This window comes from Penicillium verhagenii (assembly GCF_028828195.1).
Source record: "Penicillium verhagenii strain IBT 33310 chromosome Unknown utg000003l_segment0_segment0, whole genome shotgun sequence".
In the NCBI taxonomy this organism is placed as follows: domain Eukaryota; kingdom Fungi; phylum Ascomycota; class Eurotiomycetes; order Eurotiales; family Aspergillaceae; genus Penicillium; species Penicillium verhagenii.
Window position 1 is genome coordinate 951,667 of NW_026643167.1, and position 26,371 is coordinate 978,037.

The 26,371-nt window shown below is 48.3% G+C and overlaps 8 protein-coding genes across 8 annotated transcripts; 3 read left to right on the forward strand and 5 right to left on the reverse strand.

The window, feature by feature from the left end:
- Positions 1-524: 524 nt before the first annotated feature.
- N7466_001752 (uncharacterized protein) lies at positions 525-2,138 on the reverse strand (the record flags this gene model as incomplete). The annotated part of the gene is made up of 1 exon (XM_057161150.1): positions 525-2,138. One exon carries the CDS (start codon positions 2,136-2,138, stop codon positions 525-527), a length of 1,614 nt encoding a protein of 537 aa, XP_057024435.1.
- Positions 2,139-3,078: 940 nt separating this feature from the next.
- N7466_001753 (uncharacterized protein) lies at positions 3,079-4,070 on the forward strand (the record flags this gene model as incomplete). The annotated part of the gene is made up of 3 exons (XM_057161151.1): positions 3,079-3,307; positions 3,375-3,448; positions 3,501-4,070. 3 exons carry the CDS (start codon positions 3,079-3,081, stop codon positions 4,068-4,070), a joined length of 873 nt encoding a protein of 290 aa, XP_057024436.1.
- Positions 4,071-4,584: 514 nt separating this feature from the next.
- Positions 4,585-5,538, forward strand: vip1 (putative actin cytoskeleton protein (VIP1); the record flags this gene model as incomplete). Its single annotated transcript, XM_057161152.1, has 3 exons — positions 4,585-4,664; positions 4,752-4,838; positions 4,917-5,538. 3 exons carry the CDS (start codon positions 4,585-4,587, stop codon positions 5,536-5,538), a joined length of 789 nt encoding a protein of 262 aa, XP_057024437.1.
- A 488-nt stretch (positions 5,539-6,026) lies between these two features.
- Positions 6,027-6,269, reverse strand: N7466_001755 (uncharacterized protein; the record flags this gene model as incomplete). Its single annotated transcript, XM_057161153.1, has 1 exon — positions 6,027-6,269. The coding sequence occupies one exon, from the start codon at positions 6,267-6,269 to the stop codon at positions 6,027-6,029; it is 243 nt and encodes an 80-aa protein (XP_057024438.1).
- A 1,254-nt stretch (positions 6,270-7,523) lies between these two features.
- N7466_001756 (putative nonsense-mediated mRNA decay protein (Nmd5)) lies at positions 7,524-11,180 on the reverse strand (the record flags this gene model as incomplete). Its single annotated transcript, XM_057161154.1, has 6 exons — positions 11,019-11,180; positions 10,857-10,935; positions 10,314-10,774; positions 10,052-10,236; positions 8,113-9,986; positions 7,524-8,050 (listed from the first exon to the last, which is right to left on the reverse strand). The coding sequence occupies exons 1-6, from the start codon at positions 11,106-11,108 to the stop codon at positions 7,524-7,526; spliced, it is 3,216 nt and encodes a 1,071-aa protein (XP_057024439.1). The 5' UTR covers positions 11,109-11,180.
- A 651-nt stretch (positions 11,181-11,831) lies between these two features.
- Positions 11,832-16,087, reverse strand: N7466_001757 (SKI complex RNA helicase subunit SKI2; the record flags this gene model as incomplete). Its single annotated transcript, XM_057161155.1, has 5 exons — positions 11,832-12,512; positions 12,578-12,765; positions 12,831-13,110; positions 13,161-15,774; positions 15,855-16,087. 5 exons carry the CDS (start codon positions 16,085-16,087, stop codon positions 11,832-11,834), a joined length of 3,996 nt encoding a protein of 1,331 aa, XP_057024440.1.
- Positions 16,088-17,225: 1,138 nt separating this feature from the next.
- On the reverse strand, positions 17,226-19,863 carry N7466_001758 (uncharacterized protein; the record flags this gene model as incomplete). Its single annotated transcript, XM_057161156.1, has 5 exons — positions 17,226-17,310; positions 17,367-19,070; positions 19,128-19,601; positions 19,694-19,762; positions 19,844-19,863. 5 exons carry the CDS (start codon positions 19,861-19,863, stop codon positions 17,226-17,228), a joined length of 2,352 nt encoding a protein of 783 aa, XP_057024441.1.
- A 1,195-nt stretch (positions 19,864-21,058) lies between these two features.
- On the forward strand, positions 21,059-23,352 carry N7466_001759 (Hsp70 family protein; the record flags this gene model as incomplete). The annotated part of the gene is made up of 4 exons (XM_057161157.1): positions 21,059-21,085; positions 21,184-21,307; positions 21,374-21,439; positions 21,566-23,352. The coding sequence occupies 4 exons, from the start codon at positions 21,059-21,061 to the stop codon at positions 23,350-23,352; spliced, it is 2,004 nt and encodes a 667-aa protein (XP_057024442.1).
- Positions 23,353-26,371: the final 3,019 nt, after the last annotated feature.

A 26,371-nucleotide genomic window follows, 5' to 3' on the forward strand; every position in this document is an offset into this window, starting at 1 on the left:
TAAAAGAGCTAAATAGATTGGCTTTTTTTTTTAAAATGTTTTATATGACAGTGATTGAAAATGTAGTTTATGAACAAATACTCAAAAAGACAGCCAAAGGACTAGACCAGCATTAGTTGTTCCAGCTAATGCTGGTCTAATGCGCAGTTCAGTACTTTGTCCAGTACTTGTTCCAAGTCCGATACCGGAACCGTGTCGGTCACTTAGCCAGCGCTATCTCTTCTTATCCGTGAGGATCGACGCTAAACAAGCTGAAAATGTGTTTGACTTACGAGAGATTTTGATATCATTTTTTATTCTGTTTAGCACTCCTAACATTGGAGGTTTTTTTTTTATTAATATGGGACATCTGGATAGAGAAAAAACTCCTATGAGTTCCGGAGCAGAAAATCAAGTGACACCCTAGATTGAATTATAAAAATACACCAGATCATCAACAGACTTTTTTTTTCTCCCACAAGAAAAAAAGTTAACATCCACCACAGAGAGAGAGAGAAAAAAAAAAAAAAAAAAAAAAAAAAAGGCTATTCTAGTCCAACACGCCCGTGCAGTCCCGACCAGGGTCCCTTTGCTCGTTTCTCCAGCCGGGACCCACTGTGATTGCCGACCCCTCGCGTTTTGTGAGCTTCCGAGGCCCAGATATCTGACGTAGTGGGTTCGGCATCCGTACCGTCTTCCATAACACCACTTAGATCTTGATTCAAAATGCCATAGACATCATTCAACGTCTGTCGTGCATCTTGAGTAACTTCACTTCCCAATACCACTTTTTGTTGTACACGATCGCGCTCGTTAGCAGCCGCAGCCTCCGAGGCAAAAGCCCATGCTTCTGCTAGACCCACAACTTCGTCGAGCGGTTTCTGATCGGGGGGTTGTGATTGACCACGTGGATTGAGCGCTGCAACCGCGTGCTTGAATCGTGGTTGGTGGGCCAGAATGGGATACTCGGACAAAAGGTGACTTTCATCTCGTAGACGGTGCAAAGCACGTAGAGTGGTGGATTTTTCCTTCGCGAGTAGTCCAGAGAGATAGGATCTTTGGAGAGCCAGGGATTTTTGACTTTTGGAAAGAGGCACCAGAATTTCACTGGCATAAGACAGGACGTCAATTGAGTTGGGGGCGGGTATCTCTTCAACAGGGATCTCGGTTCGGTAAACCGACCGAGATGGAGGCTTCGGAGTCACTGTCACTGGTTGACAAGCTGTCGAGGCAGCATCAAGTAGCTCTCGTCGTGCCTGAAGATAGGCCGCGTACTGCTCCTTGATTTGTGCCTTATTCTGTTCGAGCAGACGCTGGGCCTCTTCAATCTCCTCCGATGGCAGGTCTTGTACCAGACTCTCATCTGGATCTACCTCGTTCACCAATCGCTCTTCGACCCATCGCACCAGCTCATCCCGTGTGCGCTGCAATGCCTGGGCCTTGACCGCCGGTGGTAGAATATCCGAGTCCTTTTCTCTGGCATCATGCTGTGTTTTGATCTTCTCGAATAATCGTTTCTCCCGATCCAATTGCGTTCGAGCGCGGATCACTGCCCGTTCCAATTTGTGTACCAGTCCTTCTAGATCTGTATCGGTATCTTTTTGGTCTATTTCCGTGTCCAGTCCGTCGGGCAACATAAACTGGGGCGTATCTTCGCTCAAATCCAAGCCAGTCGGTTCCTTTGCCCTGAGCTCCTCTAGGTAATGCTGGAAAACTTGAAGCTTTGTATAGCGGCGCCGATCTCGTAAAAGTGAAAGGTAATCTCGCAGGTCTGCGCCGGGTTCCTGCGGATCGGCGGGGTCAACGGGTCGAATGCGCGATGCCCTCTGGCGCCTCAAGGAGGCCACATCCTCTGATGCAACACGTAGATCCTTCCGGGCCGCTACATTCGCTTGCAGTGCCTTCAAGTATTCCTTCCTCAGTCCTGATAATTCTACCGGGATTCGGCTCACGTTGACAACGGAATCGGCGGGCGCGCACAGGGCGAGGTGGGAGGTTGGGGGTATGTCATCATTGAAAACGATGAAAGAACTTAGATACGACGTCAAGGCCTGGCGAATGCGGAGAGCTTCCTGCTGGGTCCTGACGTAAGGAGTGAGCGGTTTCACAAAGGATGGAATGTGGGTAGGGGGTTCGTAGGATTCGTAAGGTTGGGACATGGTCTCATTGGATGGGGGGTTTCCTCAGGTCGTCACAGGCATGGGGTCATCAATTGGGGAAGATGAGTTTCATCAAGTCTCATGGTCATGTGCCTCTATATCTTCAAGCCCATGACAACCTGAATCATCCGAGGGGGTTTGTTTTGGGATGAAGCTCTAATGTTTTTTGGGGATTCGCGGAGGCTTACGTAATGTCGATCTCCGAGCTTAATTATGTTTTTTTTTTCTGTTTGTTTTGTTTACTTCAACTTCTACTCTACTTACTAGTAGTATAGTAATGTCATCTAGTATAGATGATCTTTCTGATCTTTCTCTCCCCCTTTTCCTTTTGCCTGCTGTGAGGAGATCTTAATAGTAATGTTTATCAGGAGCAATCATTCAGTATTTGTCTCTGGCCGATCGTATTGGTTACAAAAATTGGAGTTAAGACATCTCATAGAGGCCCGAGCACCAAGTAACTCGTCATCGTATCAGTATCTGCCCTGACAATTCGGTCATTGATTGCCATGCCGATCGGATGATCAAAAGACTTATCATTTGCCCGTCATGGAATGTCAAAAAAAAAAAAAAAAAAAAAGGAGAGAGAGAAACAAAATTGGTTTGCAATAATGGTCGTGTGTAGTACTTGATATGCATGAGACAAGATACATCTACTAGAACCCGGTCATACTAAGTACTAGTAGTACCTACTCAGATAGTGAGATGCACGGCCCAATAAAATCCCGAACAAAGCGGTTACAAATTGTGCCTTTTCTGCATCCTTACCTGCACCTTCCTGCCCCAAATGAGCTCATCTGCATCCATACCTTGTCGCCTATCCCGGGAATGTTTCGTGGCATTCCGATCAAGGGGTGTTTTGTCTTTTATCTCATCGCTGCCCGACGCTGAAACACCCGTGGGACCTTTATAGTTCCCCGCAGAGCCCGGTCACAGAGCAAACATGCCTTCTGCTGGCCCAGAGGAGCTGGATACCCATTTTGATACCTCCGTCGCTATGACCCCCGATCTTTCCCTCTCCATGCCTCAACGGCCTAGAGCCGCAACTACAACTCTGCCTGCCATGTCCCAATCACCCACCATCCGACAGTCTTTACAGGGCCCCAGCTCTATTTATGGGGGAAGTCCACCTCTAGCATCCAGCGAGCATGAAGTCTCCAGGTCGGCTCAGGGTAAGTTTCTCCGTTCCCCTTGTGAAATAAAATATCATCTAACCGGAGGATAAACATTGTTATGCAGAACCGCTCCGACATCCTAAGCCGCTGACTCCCTCAGATCTTCATCTTGTATTAGAGAAAGAGCAAGAGGCGATGGTGAATACTGCCACAGGCATCTATCAACTGACATATTTACTAACCAGACCAGGTAAATCGACTGACACGCGAGCTCTCCCTCCTCCGCCAACAGACTGCATCCGTGGCATCCACAGCATCCTCTACCTCCACTCTAAACGAGTCAACCGAAGCTATGCGTGGCTCCTCCCCATCTTTGAGCAGCTCGACACACTCTCATTCATCCCGTCGACAGCGCTCGTCATCCAGTCTGGGCTCCCATACACCCTCGGTTCAAGGCAGCCAGGCAAGTGTTACAGGAATCGCTCCATCCCGAACAGCCGAACACCAACGATCCACACGAAGCCGTGAACCATCCCTCTCTCATCGCCGCCCATCCATCGGGTCACTCAGCTCATACACACAGCATCCTCACCCAGAACATGTCTCTCATTACGCAAGTCCCTCTATATACCCCCATCGGAACTCGGTCTCCCAGACCCACTTAGGCCTGTCAAGTAGCTCTCTCGCTAGATGCGAGGAGATCGCATTGCACAGGTCAGAGCTAGAAACGGCCAAGCGGGAGAATGAGCAACTGCGGCGGAGGGTTAGGGAGCTGGAACAAGTTTTGAAGAAGCAGAAGAATGAGTCTGTCGACTGCTAGGAATACGGGCCTCTTTTCTGATGAAAGGGCTTCTTGGTCTTTTTCTCTTTTCTCTCTTTTGATTTACCTGCCTGGAGCAGTGCCTAGTTTTGGTTGTTGTTTTTTCCCCCCTCTCTCTTTCTTTTCTTCACTATCCTTAAAATACTAGGTCTTCGTTTGCGGGCAGACATTCTACCTTAGAGGCTTAGACTCTGAAATTGCCTTGTGCAACTCTATTTCATTTGTCTGAAATGGACTATCCTCCAAGCCAGGAAAACAAGCGTGGGCTGCGCCCACGTTTCAGATTAAATTTAGACATAGTCACATAGCGTAGCACACTATTGGAATACTAGCTCGGTTACTGCGTGCAAGCAGCAAATACTAATACGAGGCGGTGCAGCCCCGCTCTACGTCACCTGTGGCGCAGTGGCCATAAATACTTGGCTTTACCCTCTCCTTTTTCTCGCTCTTCAGAAACATATTCCTTTCTCGAGAAAAAAAAAACCTCCCTTTCCACAAATCTCAGCTATTCATCATGTCTGGTACCACTGTTCACGTTTCGGGCATCGCCCCCTCCACCTCTGAGAAGGATGTCCGTGACTTCTTCAGCTTCTGGTAAGCATACCCCAAAACAAAAACAAAAAATAGCTACATGACAAGCTTTACAACAATCCAAAATTTGGACCTAACTCATGAATATAGTGGCAAGATTACCTCTCTCTCCATTACCCCTACTAGCTCCGAGGCCGAAGCCCCCAAGTCCGCCAGCGTCACCTTCGAGAAAGAAGCGTAAGATAGCTACCCCGCACCGCGCGTCACCAAGCGCCGGTAATACGCCATAAACCCATTTTCTAACCCACAATACAGCGCTGCAAAGACTGCTCTCCTCCTCGATCAGACCCAATTGGGCTCCTCTTCCGTGCACGTGGAAGCTGCCCAGAACATTGACGATCTCGCCGGCGCCCAGGCCACCTCATCCACCGATAAGGAAGAGGAGCACGAGATCGCACAGGAAGATAAGCCCCGCTCGCGCATCATCGCCGAATACCTGGCCCACGGCTACGTTGTCAGCGATGGCGCTATCCAGAAGGCCATCGCTCTGGACCAGAAGCACGGATTCTCCACCAAGTTCACCTCCGCCCTGAGCAACTTTGACAAGAAGTTCAACGCCACTGAACGCGCCAAGGGCTTGGATGAAAGCTATCAGATCTCTAACAAGGCTGCCACTGGCTGGCACTCGTTGAACAACTACTTCGAGAAGGCTCTCGAGCACCCCCACGGCCAGAAGCTGCGTGGCTTCTACGTGCAGACTGATAAGCAGGTGCGCGATATCCACAACGAGGCACGTCGTCTGGCCGACTTGAAGCTCGGTCGCAGCTCTGAGGGCGAGGATGCCTCAGGTTCTGCTGCTACCTCTGCCGAGGGTGCTTCTACGGCTCCTGCCGCTGTACCTGCTTCCGAGGCTGCCGGTGCTGCGCCTCTGGCTTAAGTTCTGTTTTTGTCTAAACAGTTTACTCTCACGCTTGAGAGGCAGTGATTTGAAAGTGAAGATTTGCGCTAGCGTGCCTTCTTGACCCATTCCCCGCGTTGTCCTTTGGCACGAGCTTAACGATTTGTGATGCGATTCCGACTCCGACTCTGCGGCTACTTGATCATCGCTTTATTTTTCATAGTACTTTAATTGCAAGCGAATGAACATATGTACGATTGCTTTTGATCACAGTCAAATAAACAGTAGACCGGTGGTTACTCAATAATATGGATTTTAACTGTCCCTGGAAGAGTTTGAGCTTTATTAAGAAAAAATAAATTCATGTCACACCCTCAATTTGTAAATAATCAAGACATCTGGATGTGAATGGATAGTATCCTGATCAAAGTAATTCATAAATACACATGTGCAACATTTTTTAGACCAACATTTGGCACCTAGTACTCATCAACCTTGTAATATCTCCAGGCTGCCAGTTGATCGTATCAATGGATTGAAAAGTTTCCTGTTCCCTTCTTATACTTGTCCGCCTCAATCTTCTCGAGCGGATGCTCAGGGTTACTCGTCAATATTTCACTCTTCGATCGCTCGGATTCCTGGTGAGCAAAGTCCGATGCGGGGCGGGAAGATGAAGATCCGATCTTGCCACTGGATGGGGGATCACGCTGCTGGATACCGGATTGGCGATCCTCTGGGGGAGATTGACGGCCTGAGTGTTGGGCAGACATATTGGAGGGTGTGGTATTCTAATAAGTAAATTGATATATATATGTTAGATGGATCTGACGTATTCCAGAATCTCATGGTGTTCGTCTTCAGGCATTGTGCTTACCTGATGAATGTTTCAGTGTTTGGTCCTTTCGATATATGTAGATAAGCTTCTTATCGGCTGATGATGCACGAGTTAAAGATGAACGCGTTGTTTCAAGTTGAAGGTAGATGTATTCAACGAGGTGAGTTGAAGAGAGGAAGGAGTGGGATACTAGCTCGAAAGTATATAAGTATTCGATAATCGACATGTTTCTGCCTCTAAAAGTGACGTTCTCGAACAGGTTGGGTGGTTCATCATGATGACGTTCATTTGCACCTATGGTCTTCCTGCTTCAGATGGTGGGGATTCGAGATTCCATGGGGAGTGTTGGGCTGTTTTTTTGGCTGTTTTGAGCTCATCCAGACTTTCCCTGTTATTGGAATGGGAAGTGGTTTCCTCGTATGTCGATGATATCATCTCTTAATGACTCTCACTTGTATACGTTCACGTGATGGTTGATGGATTACATGATCTACAATTGACGGGTAATTGTAGACCTTGGGTTCATTTGGGTTACTACTAGTATATAATAGAATTTAATAGATGTCCCTGATCGAGAGCATTCAAAATTCCATGCAAATACTTGAAGGATCAATGCCTCCATTCCATATCAACCTTGAAACTCGGATCATTCAAATGTTGAGCAATCCACATGACGGATGGATCAATGTCTTTTAAATGTCCTGGGCAACTCGCGAGGCTGATCGCACTCTCAAAGAAGACTAGATGTATGTAGTACCCGTCCCAGCTTGATGACGAATAGCTCCAAAAACAACCCCCTTGGAAAACAAAAAATAATACTCGAGCGTCCTCCCGATAGTTCAAACTAATTCTACATTACCAGAAACAGAGCATGCATTGAATATGTGTAATGCGACTGATGTGCTAGCTATACCACAAGGATCTTTGTGGTAAGGGGAATCTGTGCATAAAGGCGGATTATGAAAGGGAGGGAACGGGGTAGGGACTTTTTTGCAAGCACATCAGTGTGGAGATAAGATAAAAAAAGAACATCAAAGGAAGAAAACAACAGATATAAACGGGAAACGAGCATGTTCTAAACAATTGGAAGAAAGACATGAAGGGGGCATATGTCTCGTGAGCAGGGAATCAGGGAGACCTGGCATAGTGACTTCGAATCAATGGATTAGGGTCATTGCCTCGGGCCGGTTTATTGGTTTCCGTTTTGCATGCCTGCAGCTGCGGCAGCTTCCGCATTTTGCTGGGCAAGCAGAGCCTTCTGATCAGCTTCGTGGAAGACCGACTGGATGATCTGCTGCTCTTCGGGTCCAAGAACCTTGGTCAGGTTGTCGTAGAGCTGTGGCTGCTCGGCTTGCAAGTCTGTAGAAGAAGAAAGATGAATAAGCTTGGTTTCAAAATGGGTGAATAGCGAGTTGAACTTACTCAAGAAGACCTGCTTGAACATGCCGTACGGCTCAACCTTGTCCAGGGGAGTTTCAAGGAGACTCTCCTCATCCATGTCTTCATCATAGTCATCGCCATAAGCGCCGAACTTCTGGGCCTCCTGGTTGAGGAACTCCAGATAGGCAGCACTCTCGTCAGCAACGTCATCGTCGAGAGCCTCTTCAACTTCGTCCTCGTTCCATTCAATTTCACCATCCCAGTCGTTGTCTTCGTCATCGTCGTCAAGATCGTCATCGAGGGTGAAGTCAGACTCCTTGGTAGCCTCCTCGCGCACTGCCATAATAGTTAGTAAACAAAGACTTGCTGTATCGCAACACACAGAAATAAACACATACGCTTAAGTGCAGCGGGCAGAGTCTGGAAGAGTCTTGTCACACCCTGCAACAATCTTGGCCAGCCCTGCTGAACGCTAACAGGAACATCGCCCGCCGCCATGGTGAGCAGCGAGCTGATAGCGGCAATAGACAGCTTCTTGTCGTGAACACGACGGAAATTGTCGATGTTTGAGAACCAGTTGCTAAAGAACTTGTTTGTCCAGTTCTTAGCCTCAAGAACCTGGAGACTGAGAACAGGGTTGTAGTAAATGGCGTTGATGACCATCTCCATGAGATGAATGCGGTAGGACTTGGTCCGAGCTTCGCCGGCATCAATGACAGTCATAGCCAACTCAATGAAGAGAGGAATGTACTGATCAATGTGGCCACGGAGGTTAAGCATGAGAGTCTCGGCAAGCTTGCAGCCGCAAATTCGGTCAACACCGCCGACCTTGTCGTCACGGAAAATGTCCTCGACCATGCCGACAATAGCACCCAGGTAGGCCGGGTTCTGCACCAGCATGTCAGATCCGTAAGCGACGTAGTTGTCAAGAGCAGGCAGCATATCTTCCAGGTATAGCTCAGCACCAGCCTTGAAGGTCTTGTGGATGAGCTCAAAGGCTTGCCACATAGTGCCCGAGATGTTCTTCGAGGCGAAGGTGCAGCTGTCAATGATTTCAAAGATCTCATTGTAGAGATCGTAAAGCTTGTTCTCCAAAGTGATGCTGATAATAGGCATCAAAATGGTCTCCAGATGCAAAAGAACATCAGGAGTGCTCTCCAGAGTAAGGATAAGAGTTCCAATGGTCTGTAGAACACCGAGTGCGGTGATACTCTTGTCGTCAAGGAAGTCGCCAAATCCATCATCATCTCCACCCTTGGCAGCATTGCGCTCCAGGAGCTCACCAATGATTCGCATATAGGTATCGCGGAGCTGTTCGCTCAATGCCACGGCGAATGGAGTAAGCTCTGCAGAGAATACTTCAACGAAATCTTCCATGACATTAGCCAGGGCATCAACATCGACCTCGTTAGCCAGCTTGAGGAGCTGCTGCATAATCTGGGGGATGTTCTGCTGCATGGAAGTCCGGATGATATCGTGGCGGATCAGGGGCTGAAGGGCCAGGGCAGCCTCGACTCGAACAGGAAGCTCAGAATCGGCCATGGACTCCAGAATGTTGCGGTAAATGACCATCAGGTTGTTAGGGTCCTTGAAATCAAGCTGCTCGAACTTCTCGAGGGTGTCACAAGCACGAGCACGAAGGAAGCCGTGGGGGCTGCGGAACTCGGGGAAGACGTGGCGAACGAAGAAGTATTCAACTTGATCAGCAATGGGGCTCTTCTTGCCCAGGATGACGGAAGCAAGTGATCCAATCATGCGAAGAGCACCTTCCTTCTCGCGAGGGAGCTTCTGGTCCTCGGAGGCAGCTTCGTACTTGCTAACAACGCTGTTGACGAATGTCAAGATCGAGAAAGTTTGCTTCTTACGGTTCTTCGTGAGGGAAACCAAGAAATTTGTGGCGGAAACATCGGGAGCCGAGACCTCTTCGTAGAAGTTCAACTTGCGGTGTAGGTATTCCGAGGGATCCTCTTCAAACAACTCAATATCCTCGTCCGACTGGCACAAGATGGGGAAAACAAAATGAGCGATTAAGTTCTCCATATGCGGCTTGAGGTGATCCCACATGGCCTTTGGCTTGACACATTCCTCCATGAAGATCAAAGTGTAAGAGATGGCGGAGTTGCTCATCCATTGAGACTTTGAGACCCACTTGTCAATCTCCTGCAGGTATCCATTGAGGATTGTAGGGGCAAAGGTGCTGATGAAAGTTTTCGCGTACGCGGTATAGTCGGGAGTGGAGGAGGGCTTCGACATGGTGGTGGGGTTGCCGTAGCTGTTAAAAAATTGCAGATAAGTAAAATAGCCCTCAAGCTATACGGGGCCTCACTGAAAGCATACCGGATGAAGAGACGGTTCAAATTAGCATATGACCACTTCTTGCACTTCCACCAATGGTTCATCTCTCTGTCTTCCTTCGACTCATTCATAGCGCTAGCAGGGGGGGTCTTGGAAATGATTCGCAGGAACAATGTGCACCAGTCAACAGTGGCCTGGTGAGTCTGGAGAGCAGGCGAGAGCTCATACTAGAAAGAAAAGAAAAACATTGCCAGTTAGTTTATTCATCCCATTTTGCAGCAACAAGAGGCCTTGTTCCACCTACGTAAATGGCATGCTTGTATGCCTTCACAATGATGCGAAGCATTTCTGCTGCTTCCAAGCTCTCCTCGTCAACCAGCCTTTGTCCAATGCTGAGCAGCTGGGGGAAGGAGTGTTCCACGATCTTGTCGAACTCCTCGCGCTTCTCTCCGGCCTTGAATCGGTAGACACGGCAAACGGCCAGTAGGCACTGCAGACCGGCGTAAACGGTGTTCGCATCGTTGGTAGCGAGGAGTTGAAGGTTGAGATCAAGGAACCCTGGCCACTGCTCGGGGAAATCGTTCTGCAGAATCTTCTGGAGAAGAGGAACCAGTTGGGCGCGGACATTCGGCGGCGTGGAGGCCAAGGCAGGAATCAGTCGCTCTCTGAAACTGGGCTTCTCGGATTCGGGAATAGGGACCCGCTGGGGGTTCTCTTCGATGGGAGCCCATCCTCGGCTGATACGGTTCTTCAAGTAGACACCGGCTGGGGGGCGGGGTTAGCGATGTTATCCTCACAGGTAGCTATATCCAAGACTACCAGGTCAAAATGGACATGCACTACATACCAGACAGCTGTACTGCATTGTTCTGCTCCCCCTGCAGGATATCTAGCAGCGCATTGATAAAACCAGGCTGCGTCTCGGCCTAGAAAATAGAGGGGGCAGCCCCCCGCGAGGTCAGTTTCCATGCTTCAACCCCGCCAACCAGAAAAATTGATGGTAACATACATATTTCAGATCCAACTCAGCTTGTCGGCGATTGTCCGCATTCGCGTCTAAAGTAGACTGGATGCGGTCTCGAAGGGCCGTGACATCCATATTCGCACCACCCCAGCGCCAGAAAAAAAATCACAAATTAACTCCGAGTAGGAAACCCTGGGGAGCCACGCGACGAGGGTAGGGAAAGAGGCGTGAGGCGAGTACAAGGGTACGGAGATAGGGAAAATATAACCCTATTACTGGATCAAATGAAGGTGATTTCAAAGATCAAAAAAAAAAGTTGTCGAGGGGGAGAACATTTGGATGGTATTGGGATTTTCTAGGGCGGGCGGTAGACGCCCCGCAACTAATCAGCGGCCGCACAACATGGATTTTCTTTGACTCCACACCCCTCTATTTTCTTTCAACAAGAGACGTCAGAGTACATTAATGATACTATTTATATATTCTCGAAATATGAGCAGAAAACTACTAGTATACACATATGCATCTATACCAGTATACTACTAGTTTGCCCTCAAATGTTGGAATGTGAATATGGAGCAAACCGTGGAAAGCAGTACCCTCAAGTGCTTGTAATGGATGTCACATTCAAATGTTTATCATCTATCAATTCAATTCCACACACACTGGATGATCAATCGTTTGGTCTGTAAGAATATATGCATTATTGATGATCATATATACACGCTGCATTAACACGTCGAGACCTTGGGACAATTGGGCACACAATCTTGGACCCGACTTCATTGAATGGAAAATTTGAAGAATCTTAAGAACATGAAGACAGCTGTTTCAAATGTTCCCTTGAAAATTCCCTCCTCACATGTACAAAGATGCAGCGAAAATCACATCTCGCTTGATCAACTCTTGCGCGGCCTGCATCTTAGTGTAGAGGGTTGGGTCACCAACAAGCTTGGCTGCATTCTTAACCTCTCGACAGGTCTCATCCAATCGAGTAATGCAACGGACAATAGTACCTTCCATGACATCGGTGAGGTCGGTGATCCGGTTGAAAGACATTCCATTTGCCCATTCATACACTACCTCAGCAAGCCCAAATCTTGGTGTGCTGGCAAAATCATTGGAATCTTCACTCGACTGAATCACCTGGTGAAGGACCTGGAAGTTGTTCACCTTCTCGGCAATGCGGATGATGGTCTTTTGACCATTCTCAAGGCGAGGGGTTAAGGTAGGTGTAGTATCGGTCTTTTCCTGGAACACAAAGGCAGAGAGGAGCGCGACAATCTCTGCCGGCTCGAATTCAGCGAGAACGTTCTCGAGAATAAGTTCGGTCAAAACCAACTCGTCAGCAGAGTGGATTTCACAGGCAACCTTTCCTTTCAACTGAACTCTAGAATGCTCGTCAACAAAGCCAAGCTCTCGGAGGACATGGATACGCTGTTCGTAATCGGGAAGCAGCTGAAGATTTTGATCGGACATCAACTTCTTCAGCTCTGAAATGTTGTCTTTGATTTGCCACATATCATTTTGCATTTCATACTGTGAAGAGAATGAATAAGCGACCAACCGAATCATTAGCAGAACGGACGGAAAAGTTCACTTACATGTTTCAGGAAATCCGGACACGAGTAGGATTTGCATGACTTTATGATTTCCATCTGGGCATCCCGTTGGGCGAGAGTTTCTCGCACTTGCAACTCCTTGACCCGCGACCAGTCCACCTCATCCCAAGCCGAATCAACCCAGGATTTGGTGAATTTGACCAACTCCTTGTCAGCGAACTTGATACACTCTTTTGGGGAAATATTGTTAGCACAAGACTCGTGACTATTCAAAGGATTCAAGGATATTACGTACCTTTCTTGATATTTAAGTACCAAATAGGTCCCCCGACCTTGACTTCTGTGTTTGTAAGACATTCGAGGTCGTCCAGTGGGATCTTGACAACCTTAAGGTACATAGAAGCAGCGCTCGATGGGAGTGCCTCAAGATATGGTCGGAAATTAGGCAAGAATGGTAGGATAGAGCTGGGGTGGCGTTTGCTGCTGATTGTGCCGATCTCAAGCACCTGAAGACAAGGAGTCGGGCCACCGCCGATACCATCTTTTACGAGGAGACCAGCAGTTCGTAATCCATCCTAAAAAATGTCAGCGTGTGAATTAGACAAAATCTGTCTTCGCGACCTACCTTCTTGTACACGACTAATCTCTTCATGGAGAAAAGTCTTTTTCCAATAGGTGACGACATTGCTTCTTTGTGTAGCTGCGTAGTGAGCCTGTTGTACTCTGTTGCAGCCGTATGACAAGATTCGATATCCAAATCACATATTTCACAAGGTTCCCGCTTGACTTTGGCCAGGCTCTCTTCGGAGATTTTGATTTCTTTCTCGTGCTCCGGTAGAAGAGCTTGAGTGGCATTTTCACTGAAACTTCGTTTGATCATCTCTTCAATCTTGAGTGCTTCCACTCGGAGAAGATTCAAAATCATGTTGTATGTGAGTCGGAACTGTGACCTGAGTTTTGTGGGGTCTCCAAGAATCATATTCTTCAAACCACCAGCAGCTGGGGCTTCATTACTACCGGAAGTGACAATAATCACGTAACCCACTGTGTCAAGACCACGACGTCCTGCGCGTCCCGCCATTTGAGTATATTCGCCAGGTAGAAGGTCGCGGAAAGACTTGCCATCATGTTTGCGGAATCCAGAGAAAACAACCGTTCTCGTTGGCAAATTCAACCCCATTGCAAAGGTTTCTGTCGCGAAGAGAACCTTGACCAATCCCCTGGCAAACAAGATCTCGACAACTTCTTTCATGATCGGAAGCAGGCCGCCATGATGCACAGCGACACCTCTGCCCAGAAGCTCTCGAAGGCGAAGAATCTGTGGAAGGGTTCGGTCCTCGGGCTTAAGTCGAGTGAGTGACTTTTCGATCATCATATGGATCTGACTCTTGTCATTGGCGGTGCTAAAGTCTTGATTTGACAGCGAGTCCGCGTTTTCTTCACATCGTTTCTTCGAGAACACGAAAATACACGCGGGAAGTAGATCTTCTTTGCGAAGATGCGAGACAAGATTAACCCAAGTCGTTTTATCCTGCGCAGCGCTTGTGCGGAAGCCTCCGCGCCCAGTGCGAGCAATGTTCCCTGTTCCACGATTGGAAGGCCCTCCTCGACCACCTTGTCCTCTCCCTCCTCTTTGCGGTGGGCCTCCTCTCTGCGGACCGCCTCCTCTCTGTGGACCGCCTCCCCGCTGTGGACCGCCCCGTGGGCCACCCCTTCCGATGCCAGGTTGCCCGCGTCCTCCTCCCCCTCCCCCTCGACCACCTCCTCGCTGACCCTGACCTTGTGCCTGGGCCTGGGCCTGAACCTGAGCCTGAGCCTCAGCCTCCTTCTTGGCCTTTTCTTTATCTTTACCAGACAAGGCATCGTTTGCATTCTTCCAGCCTGCTTCAAGGAACTTCTTGTTCGAGTCAACAATCTTGAACTTGTCCTTTCCACTCCAGAGATAGTGCTCCAGTGGTACAGGCCGTTTGGGCGTTGAGATCACATAAATATCCTTCTTCTTCGTACGGCCGACCCAGGATGCGAACTCATAGGTGTTCGGTACGGTAGCTGACAATAGGATCAAGGTGACATGTTCAGGAAGCATGATAATGACCTCTTCCCACACAACACCTCTCTCGAGATCGTTCACGTAATGGACCTCGTCAAAGATGACAAATTCAACGTCTCGAATAAGGTCCGCACCGCGATAAAGCATACTCCGCAAAATCTCGGTTGTCATGATCAGACAGCTAGCCTCCGGGTTAATTTGCACATCACCGGTAAGAATACCGACATCCTCGAACTCGGTGCGGAAATCCCGGTACTTTTGGTTGCTGAGAGCTTTGATGGGTGATGTATAGATTGCCTTGGTCATGTGCTTGGCAGCCAACGCAATTCCATACTCAGCGACGACTGTTTTTCCTGCTGATGTGTGTGCTGCAACAAAGACCGAATCGCCATTCTCCAGGTGATAGACTGCTTCCTTTTGGAAAACATCCAGCTCAAATGGCCATTCTCTTGCCATATCTGGGACCAAATCGTGGAAGTTAGGGATTTCCTTATTAATGTCTACGACGTGTGCCCATTCCCGGCCCTTCTGTCTCTTCATACTCGCAAGCAGCGGGCCATGCGGCTCGAGCGCAGGGAACTCGACTGGCAATAGATCATCAATATCTTCTTCGCCTTCCTCGCCTTCCTCGCCTTCATCGTGGGATTCCAAGTCTGCGGTGTTGACGTTGACATCTCCATCGTTATTATGTTTTTGATCGGGTTTGTCGGCCTGAATGCCGCTCTCCTCCTGGGTGAGTGCATCTTCGACCTCCTCTTCTGTCTGCGTGGCCTCTTTAGACTTTTCTTCCGTGAATTTCATGCCACGGTCAAATCCAGGTGGCGTTGTCAATAATCCGCCCTCTGATCCGAAGTTGATTATGCGATCCAAGCCACCCTGCTTGTTATAGCGCGACTTTTCCACGAACTCCTCGCTTTCCTCCATTTCGGCAAGGACCTCTACCCCTTCTAAGCCGCCCGGTGCAAAAGGGAAGAATCCTGCTGCGCCTCGAACAAAGTCTGCACGGCCAGCCGGTCGGCGAAGGAGCGAGGTTGAGTTCTTAGCATTGATGCTTGAAGCCGGAACCGTTACCTCTCGATAGCCAGTAACCCGTCCTTCTAGGCCTTCGCGTGTGAATCTTATGACGGTACGTGTTTGTGTGGGCGCGACTTCGAAAAGCTCCGTCAAGTCTGTCGGGACATCCCATCGCCTATCGATAGATGATCAGTAACATTTTTGACATTAATCAGTCCAGACGTTAATGCGGGCACGCATTCACAGCTAACATACTTTTGCAGCCGGTTTAGCCATATGGGGCTAAATGTAGCGGAGGGATGGATGAACTCATGCTCTAGATCTTTCAGAAGCTCATCCGCATGCCTGCTAGTACTTGGTTTACGCGTCTCGCGTCCTTCGGATGTACCGGCCACCTCTTCAGCGAGTTGCGCCTCAACAGATGCTGGAACGCTCTTCTTGGCATCCAGGTCAAGCCGAGACAACGCCATGGCTAACGAGTCAGCCATTTTTGTGCAGCCCTCGCCAGGGATTCTGAAGTCTGTTGAGGCTCGAGTCAACGCGGAGAGTGGAGGACAAGTCGAAACTGGGGTCAATGCGGCGACTATTGAACCGGGCGAAAATTGGGAATTGGGAGCAAATCCGGAGTCACTGTTTTCCAAGAAAGGTGGTGCAAACAATTGTGGTTGAAGAGACAATCTAAGTCACGAAAGTGCCTTCCTTCCAATGTCTCCCCACCTTGCTTTTTTGTCCGTATGAGCTCTAGGCGGTGGTGACCGGCATTATATGCCTATTGACGTAGTGTGGGGCATCGCCGTAGCTGACCGCCTCCCTATACGGCCATCGAATGAGATCTACAGTCCCCACTTCAAAGGTAGTAAAACTGTACATTAGTACGCAGTGTGTACTACATAGTAGTGGTAGTATGTACTATGTACTATTGCCCCCTCCCTTTACTTTTTGTGTGGTTGTGAAAGATTCCATCACATGATTCCTCTAGTTGGTATTTGAAAAGAGGAAAGTAGTAGGCAGAGTACTAGTCGTCAACTGGTGAGTACGATATCTATCTCAAGTACCGAGTATACATACTATACCTACCTATCCCAAGTACGAAGTATACGAAGTACTACCACGTAATCTTGATGTAATAGCTGGCAAAATTTGATGTCTAGAAAGTAGTACATATGTAAGGCACCTACTTACTAGATAGCGAATAAACATTATATGAAACCAACCTCCAAAGCCCCCCGGAATTACTGGAAGTTCTCATACCTAGGCAATCATTGTCATTAGAATATCATACGCCGTGTAACTTTTGTACCGGGACCAGCCATTCAAACAAAAGACACTTTGCAAAACATGAGAGAGGGAATGGCTATAAGAATTTATACTCCGAGCGCCTGAAGCATATGTGAAAGAGATGGATGAACACACCAGACAGAGCCCAAAATCAACAGAGAAGAAAAAAATAGCGGTAAAAGGAGATCAGTAGAAAGGAATCGGTTCTTCCAATAAAGAAAGGAGGCCACCAAAGAATGAAGAAAGGGAATTCGTGGCCGTTCATAGTGCGGTCTACACCAGTTGACTCAGGAGCCCCCTGTGCATAGAAATAATCCGTGGGTGGTTTTAGAGTCGCCAACCAAGTATTTATCGGTATGAGATTGACGGAAAAGTTCGGCGGTCGTGTATGTTTAGCTGATACTCAAATATTCCCTCCACTGTGGCTAAATATCTATAGAATGATCGGTTAGATCCAACCAAGATGGCTGTAGTCTGGAAAGAACTTACAATGTTCTTCCGTCGGCGCCCCAACCCAGCCCAGCTGTGGCGTCTGGCTCATTGGCACCAGAGCCGTTGACTGAATTTCGGTCAGGTAAGTCGTTGATGATATTTCTGATCCAACGAGGGGAGTGTGTCTGTTCAAAACCAAGAAAGTGTTGGCGATGTCTCTGCTCTCGTTCAATTGAGGAGCGATTGTGTACCTCATTTGGTATTGGGCGCTGCTGACGTCGAAGACGCTCCGCCGCAACATTGGCTCTGATTTCATAGTTAGAGAGTCTCGAAGGATCATATCTCCGTTCTGTCGCGGTCTGGGGTCGTTCAGTTCGCCGCGGGGTAGAGCTTGATCGTTGAGGGCGAAGCCTAGCGAGAGCTTCGGAGGAAATGCCGAGGTCGAGCACTGGGGAGGGTCCTATTGCCTCTGGTGTTCTTGGACCTGAGTCATTTTCGTGATCGACAAGATCTGAATCAAGGGCCCGGGAGGTAATGTCTGATCCGGTAGACAGGAGCTCAGATGGTGACGTTGTCCAACTAAGGGTCAGACTCGGCTGGGGATCGAGGTTAGAATTTTCGACTTCCGTAGGTCGATTTCCTTGAGAGACAACAATCGAGCTTTGGCGCCTAGCATGGTACGACCTCTCAGAAGGAGCATTTGCTCGTCTGGAATGACCCATGCGCGGTGGAGGTGGAGGGGGTGGCAGGAATAATTCACTATCTACATCGCGAGCGATCTCGGAAGAATCATATTGGTTAGGGGGTGAACTGGGATGAGAGCTTCGAGTGACCCCATCTGTGGGGTCGTAGTGTCGCGTGCGAGCATGATGAGGGTGCAAGCTCGTTCTGGCGGGCCGCTCTGGCCGCTCGGTGAGTCTTTCTTCAAGCCTTGAAGTCCACCGTGCTGTGTTCAAAAAATCCATGATCAATCTCTCTCGCTCACTGAGATCTTGCATTATATTTTCTCGCGCCGAAGAGCGATCGGCTTCTCCCAGGCCTCGCTCAGCTGCGGTATCATCGCCATGAATCCTCAGTCGCGGTGGAGGTGGGGGTAGCACGGCCAGGTCGTCATCGTCCATAGACTGTTCATCCGAATCTTCTCCCATCGGCTCTAAACGAGCCGCTTGAAGCTGTGGATCATCAAGACTTAAATCTAGAATTTGCCTACGGACGAAGAACTGGCGAACATCTGCGATGCCAGCTCGCCCCTGACCTTCCAGCCATACCAACAAGTCCCATGGTTCGGGGGAAAACGTCATGCAGCGCACAGCTCCACCCTCCTGGCAGGGCCTGGAAGCTAAGAACTGGTAGAGAATCGGGTTTTCATCGGACTCGGCACTTCCTGAGGCCTGGCGAACGACCTCTACATCTATGACAGTGATGACTCCCGATTGGGAGCCTATAGCACACAGGTGGCTCGATGGTGAAAAGGCAATAGTAAAGCAGCAAGCATCATCGACACGTGTGCCAATTTCAATCTCGATGCATTTTAGCTCTTCCCATTCCCAGCCCGCGAGCCTGCCATCTGTTTCTATAGACGCATTTGGCCCCCAGTCACGCAGAATTCGATAAAAATATACTCGATTCTCATCACCCACTGCAGCCAAGATTGTCTGATCTGGGGAGATAGTTGTATAGTTCATGCAAGTTGAATGTTGTATGATCTTGAGAACCTTGGATCGAGTCAAGGAATATACGGTCACGGTATGATCGTTGTTACTATGGATGGCAGGTTAACATAGAACCGACGTTTGGAACTAGGCTTTGGTATAGTACCTGAGGACCATCACATCTTCGTGCAAGGTGCCTTCGCCATTACCGGGGAAGCGATGGATAGTCACAGAGTTGACTATACTGCCTCCAAACTTGTGTAAAATGAGTTCTGGCAATAATCGTCTGGGCGGACGACGTGCCGAGGCGCTCCCAGACGCTCCCGGCGACGGGGGCCGGGACGGTGGTTCTAGGTCGAGGGGAAGCGCACTATCGACATCGGAGGGGCGGGGTGGATACGTCTCATCATGAACCTGTAGTTCACTCTCATCGATCCTGATGTAAGCGCATTCACCGTTTTCTGGCCCACCCACTGCGATCCACCCGTGTCCAGCCGCCAAGCATCGCGGCTCGAACGGAATGACGGCTATGCTCTCCCGCTTTTGCGCCGCAATGTGGATCGCAACAATAATTCGATCGACGACGACATAAATGCGATCAGGATCAGCGGTGCTGATGTAGTGGCGCAGCTGGAGGTGGCTATAACGGGGTTGTCAGATCATGAACTGCCACACGTATTACATGTATCCATGGACGTAGGTCAGGGGGCGAAGACAGCCCGAGGGACTTACAAGTTGGGAATCTTTAAAGGGAAGAAGCGGCGCTTGTTTGGAAGGATGAGGGACTCAGTCGGGCGATGTCTAAGATTGAAATGTGAGAAGGCCCGATCGACATGATACGGGGCAGAGAGCGCTGGAGGGGAAGTGGGACAAAGAACTCACATGAGCGAGTCCGAGGTCATGGTGAGCGACTACGCCCGCGGCGACATTGTCTGATAGAAAAATTGCAGAGACTGAGAGCGCCACCAAACCCGATCGAGAGCTTTGAGGAGCACTTGGGAGAGCTGAATCTATCTGAGGCTAAGTAGCATGCGATTTCAAACTGATGACGTAAGACTTGGGTGGAGCTAAAACCCGGGGAGCGAATGCGGTTGCACTGACTAGGAACTAAAGGCAAAGAATTGAAAAAAATTCAAATCAAATTACCGGATGCGATATCCGTATGTAGAAAAGAAAATTATGTAAAAAGAGAAGGGAGAGCCTTGAATTAGAAGATTAACTCCAGGGTACTTGTTGGATGTTTTTCTTTATGGGAAGATAAACTTACTACAGAAGGTATATACTATGTAGATGGGGTGTCATACTCCGTATAAGGAATTGAAACATGTATTTCAAATATTTGTGAGAAGTTTAAATAATTTTAAATCAAAGCATATAAGCTCATAAGCTTCTCGTACATACCTCCATACTCAAGATTACTCTCCCTAGTCGGAGCCATCTGATGCCGCCATGATCGATATTCCGATCATCGTCTACTTCTCAATCGAGGACCGGGGAGGGTCACACGACCTCCCCGGTTGAACTCCAACCCCATAATAAGAAGGCAACACAAATATACTCAACACACCAGACATTAACGGAGAGCTGAATCTACTTATAAGGGGGAGAGACAAGGAATTAGGAAGAAAGATCTGGGTTTATTATTTAAGCAATCTCTTCTATAGCAGCTCGACTGCATGGACAACAAGGTGGATTGAAACCCGATATCGGTGGAAAAGAAAAATAAGGGAGGTTTATATTGCAGGGGTCCAAGCCCATATCTCCAAGATCATACTATATACTTCAGTGATATGAAAGGCAAAGGCAGAGGCGAAAGTGAAAAAAAAAAAAGATTTTAGCGGAACTCAAGGAACTCTATACCAACGTCACCGAAAAACGGACTCGGCACAACTCGGGCGGTGAGTTCGGTCCCCCGGCAATGTCCCGTGATTCCATAAGCTTCCAAACCCTGCAAAACCTTTCTCTCTCCTTCTCCTTCCTTTCCTCCATCTTCATCTCCATCCTCCTCCCCTTTTAATACCCCTTCATCACTCCGCGATTGATTCGTTCGAGTGTTTTCCCTTTTCTCCTTTTTTGTATTACTTAATTTAACTCACAATGCTTCCTTCTCGCATGTCTCGCGCGGTAAGTCACGGCTTGACAATTTTTTTTTCCGCGACAGGAAAAAAGCATCCATCACGCGTCGCAATAACAATTTACTAAACTTTTTTTTGAATTTATAGCTCCCGCGCGCCGCTTTCGCTCGCACTCCTACCTCCAGAGTTCCCGGCGCTGCTTTCCGTCGATGGAACTCCACCGAGGGTGGTGAGGAGAAGGTTAAGGGCTCCGTCATCGGTATTGATCTGGGTAAGTCATGATAAAAGTCTTCGAAATCATCGTATGAGAGCAATGACCTAACATTTCTGATGATAGGTACCACCAACTCCGCTGTTGCCATCATGGAGGGCAAGACCCCTAAGATTATTGAGAACGCCGAGGGTACGTGAAAATTTTTCCCCTGGCAGTCATGCCAGCATTCCATCCAAGATTCGCCCTTGATCATTCCTGCGATTCCTGTGATAAATGAAGAGAGCTTGGAAACTAACGTGTTTTATCTTTCTCCAGGTGCCCGTACCACTCCTTCCGTCGTTGGTTTCGCTCAGGATGGTGAGCGCCTTGTTGGTGTTGCCGCTAAGCGGCAGGCCGTTGTTAACCCTGAGAACACTCTTTTCGCTACCAAGCGTCTTATTGGTCGCAAGTTCACCGATGCTGAGGTTCAGCGCGATATTCAGGAGGTTCCCTACAAGATTGTCCAGCACACCAACGGTGATGCCTGGCTCGAGGCCCGGGGCCAGAAGTACTCCCCATCCCAGATTGGTGGTTTCGTTCTTAACAAGATGAAGGACACCGCCGAGGCTTACCTCGGAAAGCCCGTTAAGAACGCCGTTGTCACTGTTCCCGCATACTTCAACGACTCCCAGCGTCAGGCTACTAAGGATGCCGGTCAGATCGCTGGTCTGAACGTTCTCCGTGTTGTTAACGAGCCCACCGCCGCTGCTCTTGCCTACGGTCTCGAGAAGGAGGCTGACCGTGTTGTTGCTGTTTACGATCTTGGTGGTGGTACCTTCGATATCTCCGTCCTGGAGATCCAGAAGGGTGTTTTCGAGGTGAAGTCCACCAACGGTGACACCCACCTTGGTGGTGAGGACTTCGATATCCACCTTGTCCGTAACATCGTGGAGAACTTCAAGAAGGAGTCTGGTGTCGATCTTTCTGGTGACCGCATGGCCATCCAGCGTATCCGTGAGGCTGCCGAGAAGGCCAAGATTGAGCTGTCTTCTTCCCTCCAGACTGAGATCTCTCTTCCCTTCATCAGTGCCGGTGCCGGTGGTGCCCTCCACATCAACCAGAAGATGACCCGTGCTCAGCTCGAGGCCCTCGTTGACCCCTTGATCAGCCGCACCACTGAACCCGTCCGCAAGGCCCTTAAGGACTCCGGTCTCAAGTCCAGTGACATTCAGGATGTCATCCTGGTCGGTGGTATGACCCGTATGCCCAAGGTTACTGAGTCTGTCAAGTCCATGTTCGGTCGTGACCCCGCCAAGTCCGTCAACCCCGATGAGGCTGTCGCCATCGGTGCTGCTGTCCAGGGTGCCGTCCTCGCTGGTGAGGTTACCGACGTTCTGTTGCTCGATGTTACTCCTCTGTCTCTGGGTATCGAGACCCTGGGTGGTGTCTTCACCCGTCTGATCAACCGCAACACCACCATTCCCACCAAGAAGTCCCAAACTTTCTCCACCGCTGCTGACATGCAGACTGCTGTCGAGATCAAGGTCTTCCAGGGTGAGCGTGAGCTCGTCAAGGATAACAAGATGCTGGGTAACTTCCAGCTTGTTGGCATCCCCCCTGCCCACCGTGGTGTCCCCCAGATCGAGGTCGCTTTCGACATCGACGCTGACTCCATTGTTCACGTCCACGCCAAGGACAAGTCTACCAACAAGGATCAGTCCATCACCATTGCCTCTGGCTCCGGTCTCTCTGACTCTGAGATCCAGTCCATGGTTGAGGATGCTGAGAAGTACGGCGAGTCCGACAAGGAGCGCAAGGCCGCCATCGAGGCCGCCAACCGCGCCGACTCCGTCCTGAACGATACCGAGAAGGCCCTCAAGGACTTCGAGGACCGTCTTGACAAGACCGAGGCTGAGACCATCAAGGAGAAGATTGCCACTCTCCGTGAGTTCGTTGTCAAGAACCAGTCCGGTGAGGGTACCGCCACTGCCGAGGAGCTCAAGGAGAAGACCGATGAGCTCCAGACCGCTTCCCTGACTCTGTTCGACAAGATGCACAAGGCCAACAACGAGCAGCAGCAGCAGCAGCAGGGTGGTGAGCAGCAGGGTGAGACCAAGCAGTAAATACTGCATTCACTTTAGCGCTCCCACTCTCGGCCTTTGGGCCCATGTATTTTTTTACTATGTTTCTTTTCTCCTTTTCCTTTGCCTTGTGTTAGAGACTCGACTCCCCTGATCTCCATCTCTCGCATCTGTTTTTCGCATCAACTGTACACATACTTCTCAAGGCCCTTTTTATCCCCCTTTCTTGTTCTGGTGTATCGGTGTTTGATTACCAACTTGTATGATCAATTTTCTTTTTCATTTTCTCTCTATTCTCCTATCTTCTCCCATCTACCTCTTGTGATACGGCATTGAAGCCTTCCAGAGAGTAAGCCGGGATTGTCTACCATTGTATTTAATGACATTACGGCACAGGGTGGGGGGGGGGGCTACCAAAAAAGGTTGCAGGCTTTGACTTTTTTTTCCTGGTGCATGTGACAATAGAAATCGGACCATTCTCCTCTCGCTTTTCCAAACAATCCTTTCTTTTTTTTCTATACTCTGTAGTGCTCTTAGCCCTTGATTCAAACTTTTGCAATTGCATCTACCCGTAAGATGGTTGTTCCCGTTACCGTCGTTGCTGTGTAGCCTGACTTTTCGAGGGATGACGGGCGGTAGAGAGAAATTGCTTGTGGTTCTCAGCGCGCCACGATCGTTGTATTGTATACCCCAATATTGAGGCCAATGAGATTGCATCGCGGCTGTACGTTCTTTTCATCCGAAATGCATCCTGCAAGCCTCCCTCTCAGGACTACCCACCCTTTCATATATTAAAGTATGAAATCTGCGTATAAGCTAAAGTTAGCAGGATTTGAAGGAAGGAGAAAATGATAGGTCGGAAATTCTCCCCTGCCATATTCTTCCAATATGCAGCTTGACGTTTGTGATTTCCACAAAAACCGGGATGGTCATCCGCTCCTTAGCTCGAAACTATTTGACGGTCGTTTTCAATGACTGGCCAATCTATTTGAGTCTCACGCCTTCAAATGTTCAGATTTATTGTTTTTTTTTTTTTTTTTTTTTTTTTTCCTTTTTTTTTTTTCTAATCAAACAAATAAAAAAATCCAAGGCAAAGGAAAAAAAACCCCCCTTGAATATATCCATTCATATGATTATTTACCCATAATTGGGATTGGATTTTTAGATTGAATTTGTTACACCTCAAAAAGCATGATCCCAAAAGCTAGTGCACTGGTAGATGGACCAATCGCCTCTAAAAGCTCGATTCCTTGCATGAAACGGGCTGCCAACGCGGAGTGGGGATGAATGCCTGGGATGTTTATGAATCTGTTCTCCGTACTCTCAGTCTTGTGTGTGGCGCCTCTGTTTCTTTTTGGACGGCTGATCCATATAATGTGTATACGGAGTACAGGAGCGGAGAAAAGGTTAAGTGCACAGTTTCAATGTTGGGAAAAGTCTAGAGCAATCGATTCTGATGGAGATATGGATTATCTATTGACATTGCATGTTGACTTGGATTTCCCATGTTTGTATAGCACATGGGCAGGGATCAAGACAGAGTTGGGACCATATTGGGCTCTCCAAGGTGCTTGATAACGAGGTGCATTAGAGCTTCCCTGCAGCTGGTGGGCAAATCATCGTTGTACACATCCAGTTGGGCTATGAAGTGGGTCTGATGTTTGTCACTTACGAGGCCTGAGGGACAATTCGGTCGGGGGGTTTTATTGGATCGCATTTGAAACTTGTTTTCAATCTATTTACAAGTTAACTTTTATTTTAAGCTATACATCTGGAGAAGACGGAGTTGCTGAAGGAAAAGGCCGTAAAGTTTCAACTTGGGGGTTCGGAAAAGGCTCTCTGCTCTCTCTGGTCTCTGCTCTTTTGCTCTCTGCTCTCTGGAGTGTACTACTAGTTACAAAACCCCCAGATCAAGGTCATGGCTAGAAAATCCAGAAAATCCAGAAAATCCAGAAAAACTCCCAAACTCCAAAACGACATCACTTTTGTCATCAATCATTCGTCGATCACTTGTGAGACCATTCTCCTTTAGCGCGCCCCCTCTGTGTATGATTATTTCCCATGTCTCCACTTTGGGATTGATTTCCACTTTCTGACCTTTTTTTGGGGGGGTTTTTGAATTTTCAACGTTGATATTTCTACTTTTCTTCATGATCGTGTTTACTTGAGAGGAATCTTTGATTTTTGATTTTTTAGTTTTTTGAAATTTTTTTTTAGTAATTTTTTTTTTTTGATTTTGGTGGCTTTTTCTGTAACTGCCCCGTCTTGTACTTTTAAAAATATCAAGTGTGAAAATCATCCATAAGAAAAGGTCAAGATCGGAATTAGTAAAATTAAAAATGATTCAACCTTGGTCACTTGACTCCAATCCCCATCCGTACGGAGTCATGGATCTCATAGATCCATAATTAGGATACATTAGGGGCCAGTAGTTAGTGCTGAGCGGAGACATTAGCACTTGGTGGAGCAAAGCAATTTCCCATTGGAGTGGATTTGCTTACGGAGTACCTGTCATGGCCTATTCGCCTATTCGCCTGTACAAGTGTGAATTGTGATTGTGCCCTTACCGCAGTTCCCAGTCCACTCCCGATCCCCTATTTCCCCCCCTTTTTAGGCTTTTCAATCTTTATAGTAAATCTTTGTAATTCCTGGCCTTTTCTTAACCCCCTTATGTATAGAGTAAGGTTAAGAGAGGGGCTTAGGGGGGAAAAAAAATCTTAAAAAGACTGGAACAAGTACGGGAATTCACTAGATCGATGCCACACAGACAATAAATCCACCCATAACGGAATACCGGAGACGCAGAAGATGGGTATTCAATGTTCCAATGTTAATTCTGTTTGTAAATTCTACAGTAAGTAGCCGTGTACCTAGTATTTACTATTTAAGCCAAACACCCCTTTTTTTGTTACTCTGTATATGGAGTGTACTCTAAACTGTAGATATGTATACTCTTGACAATTCATTTTCAAATGTTTGCAATGCAGTATTTCCCCTTAACATTGAATGTTATCGTAATTCCAGCAGCTTCGACCATGGAACCAGCGTCAAGTTCTTCGTG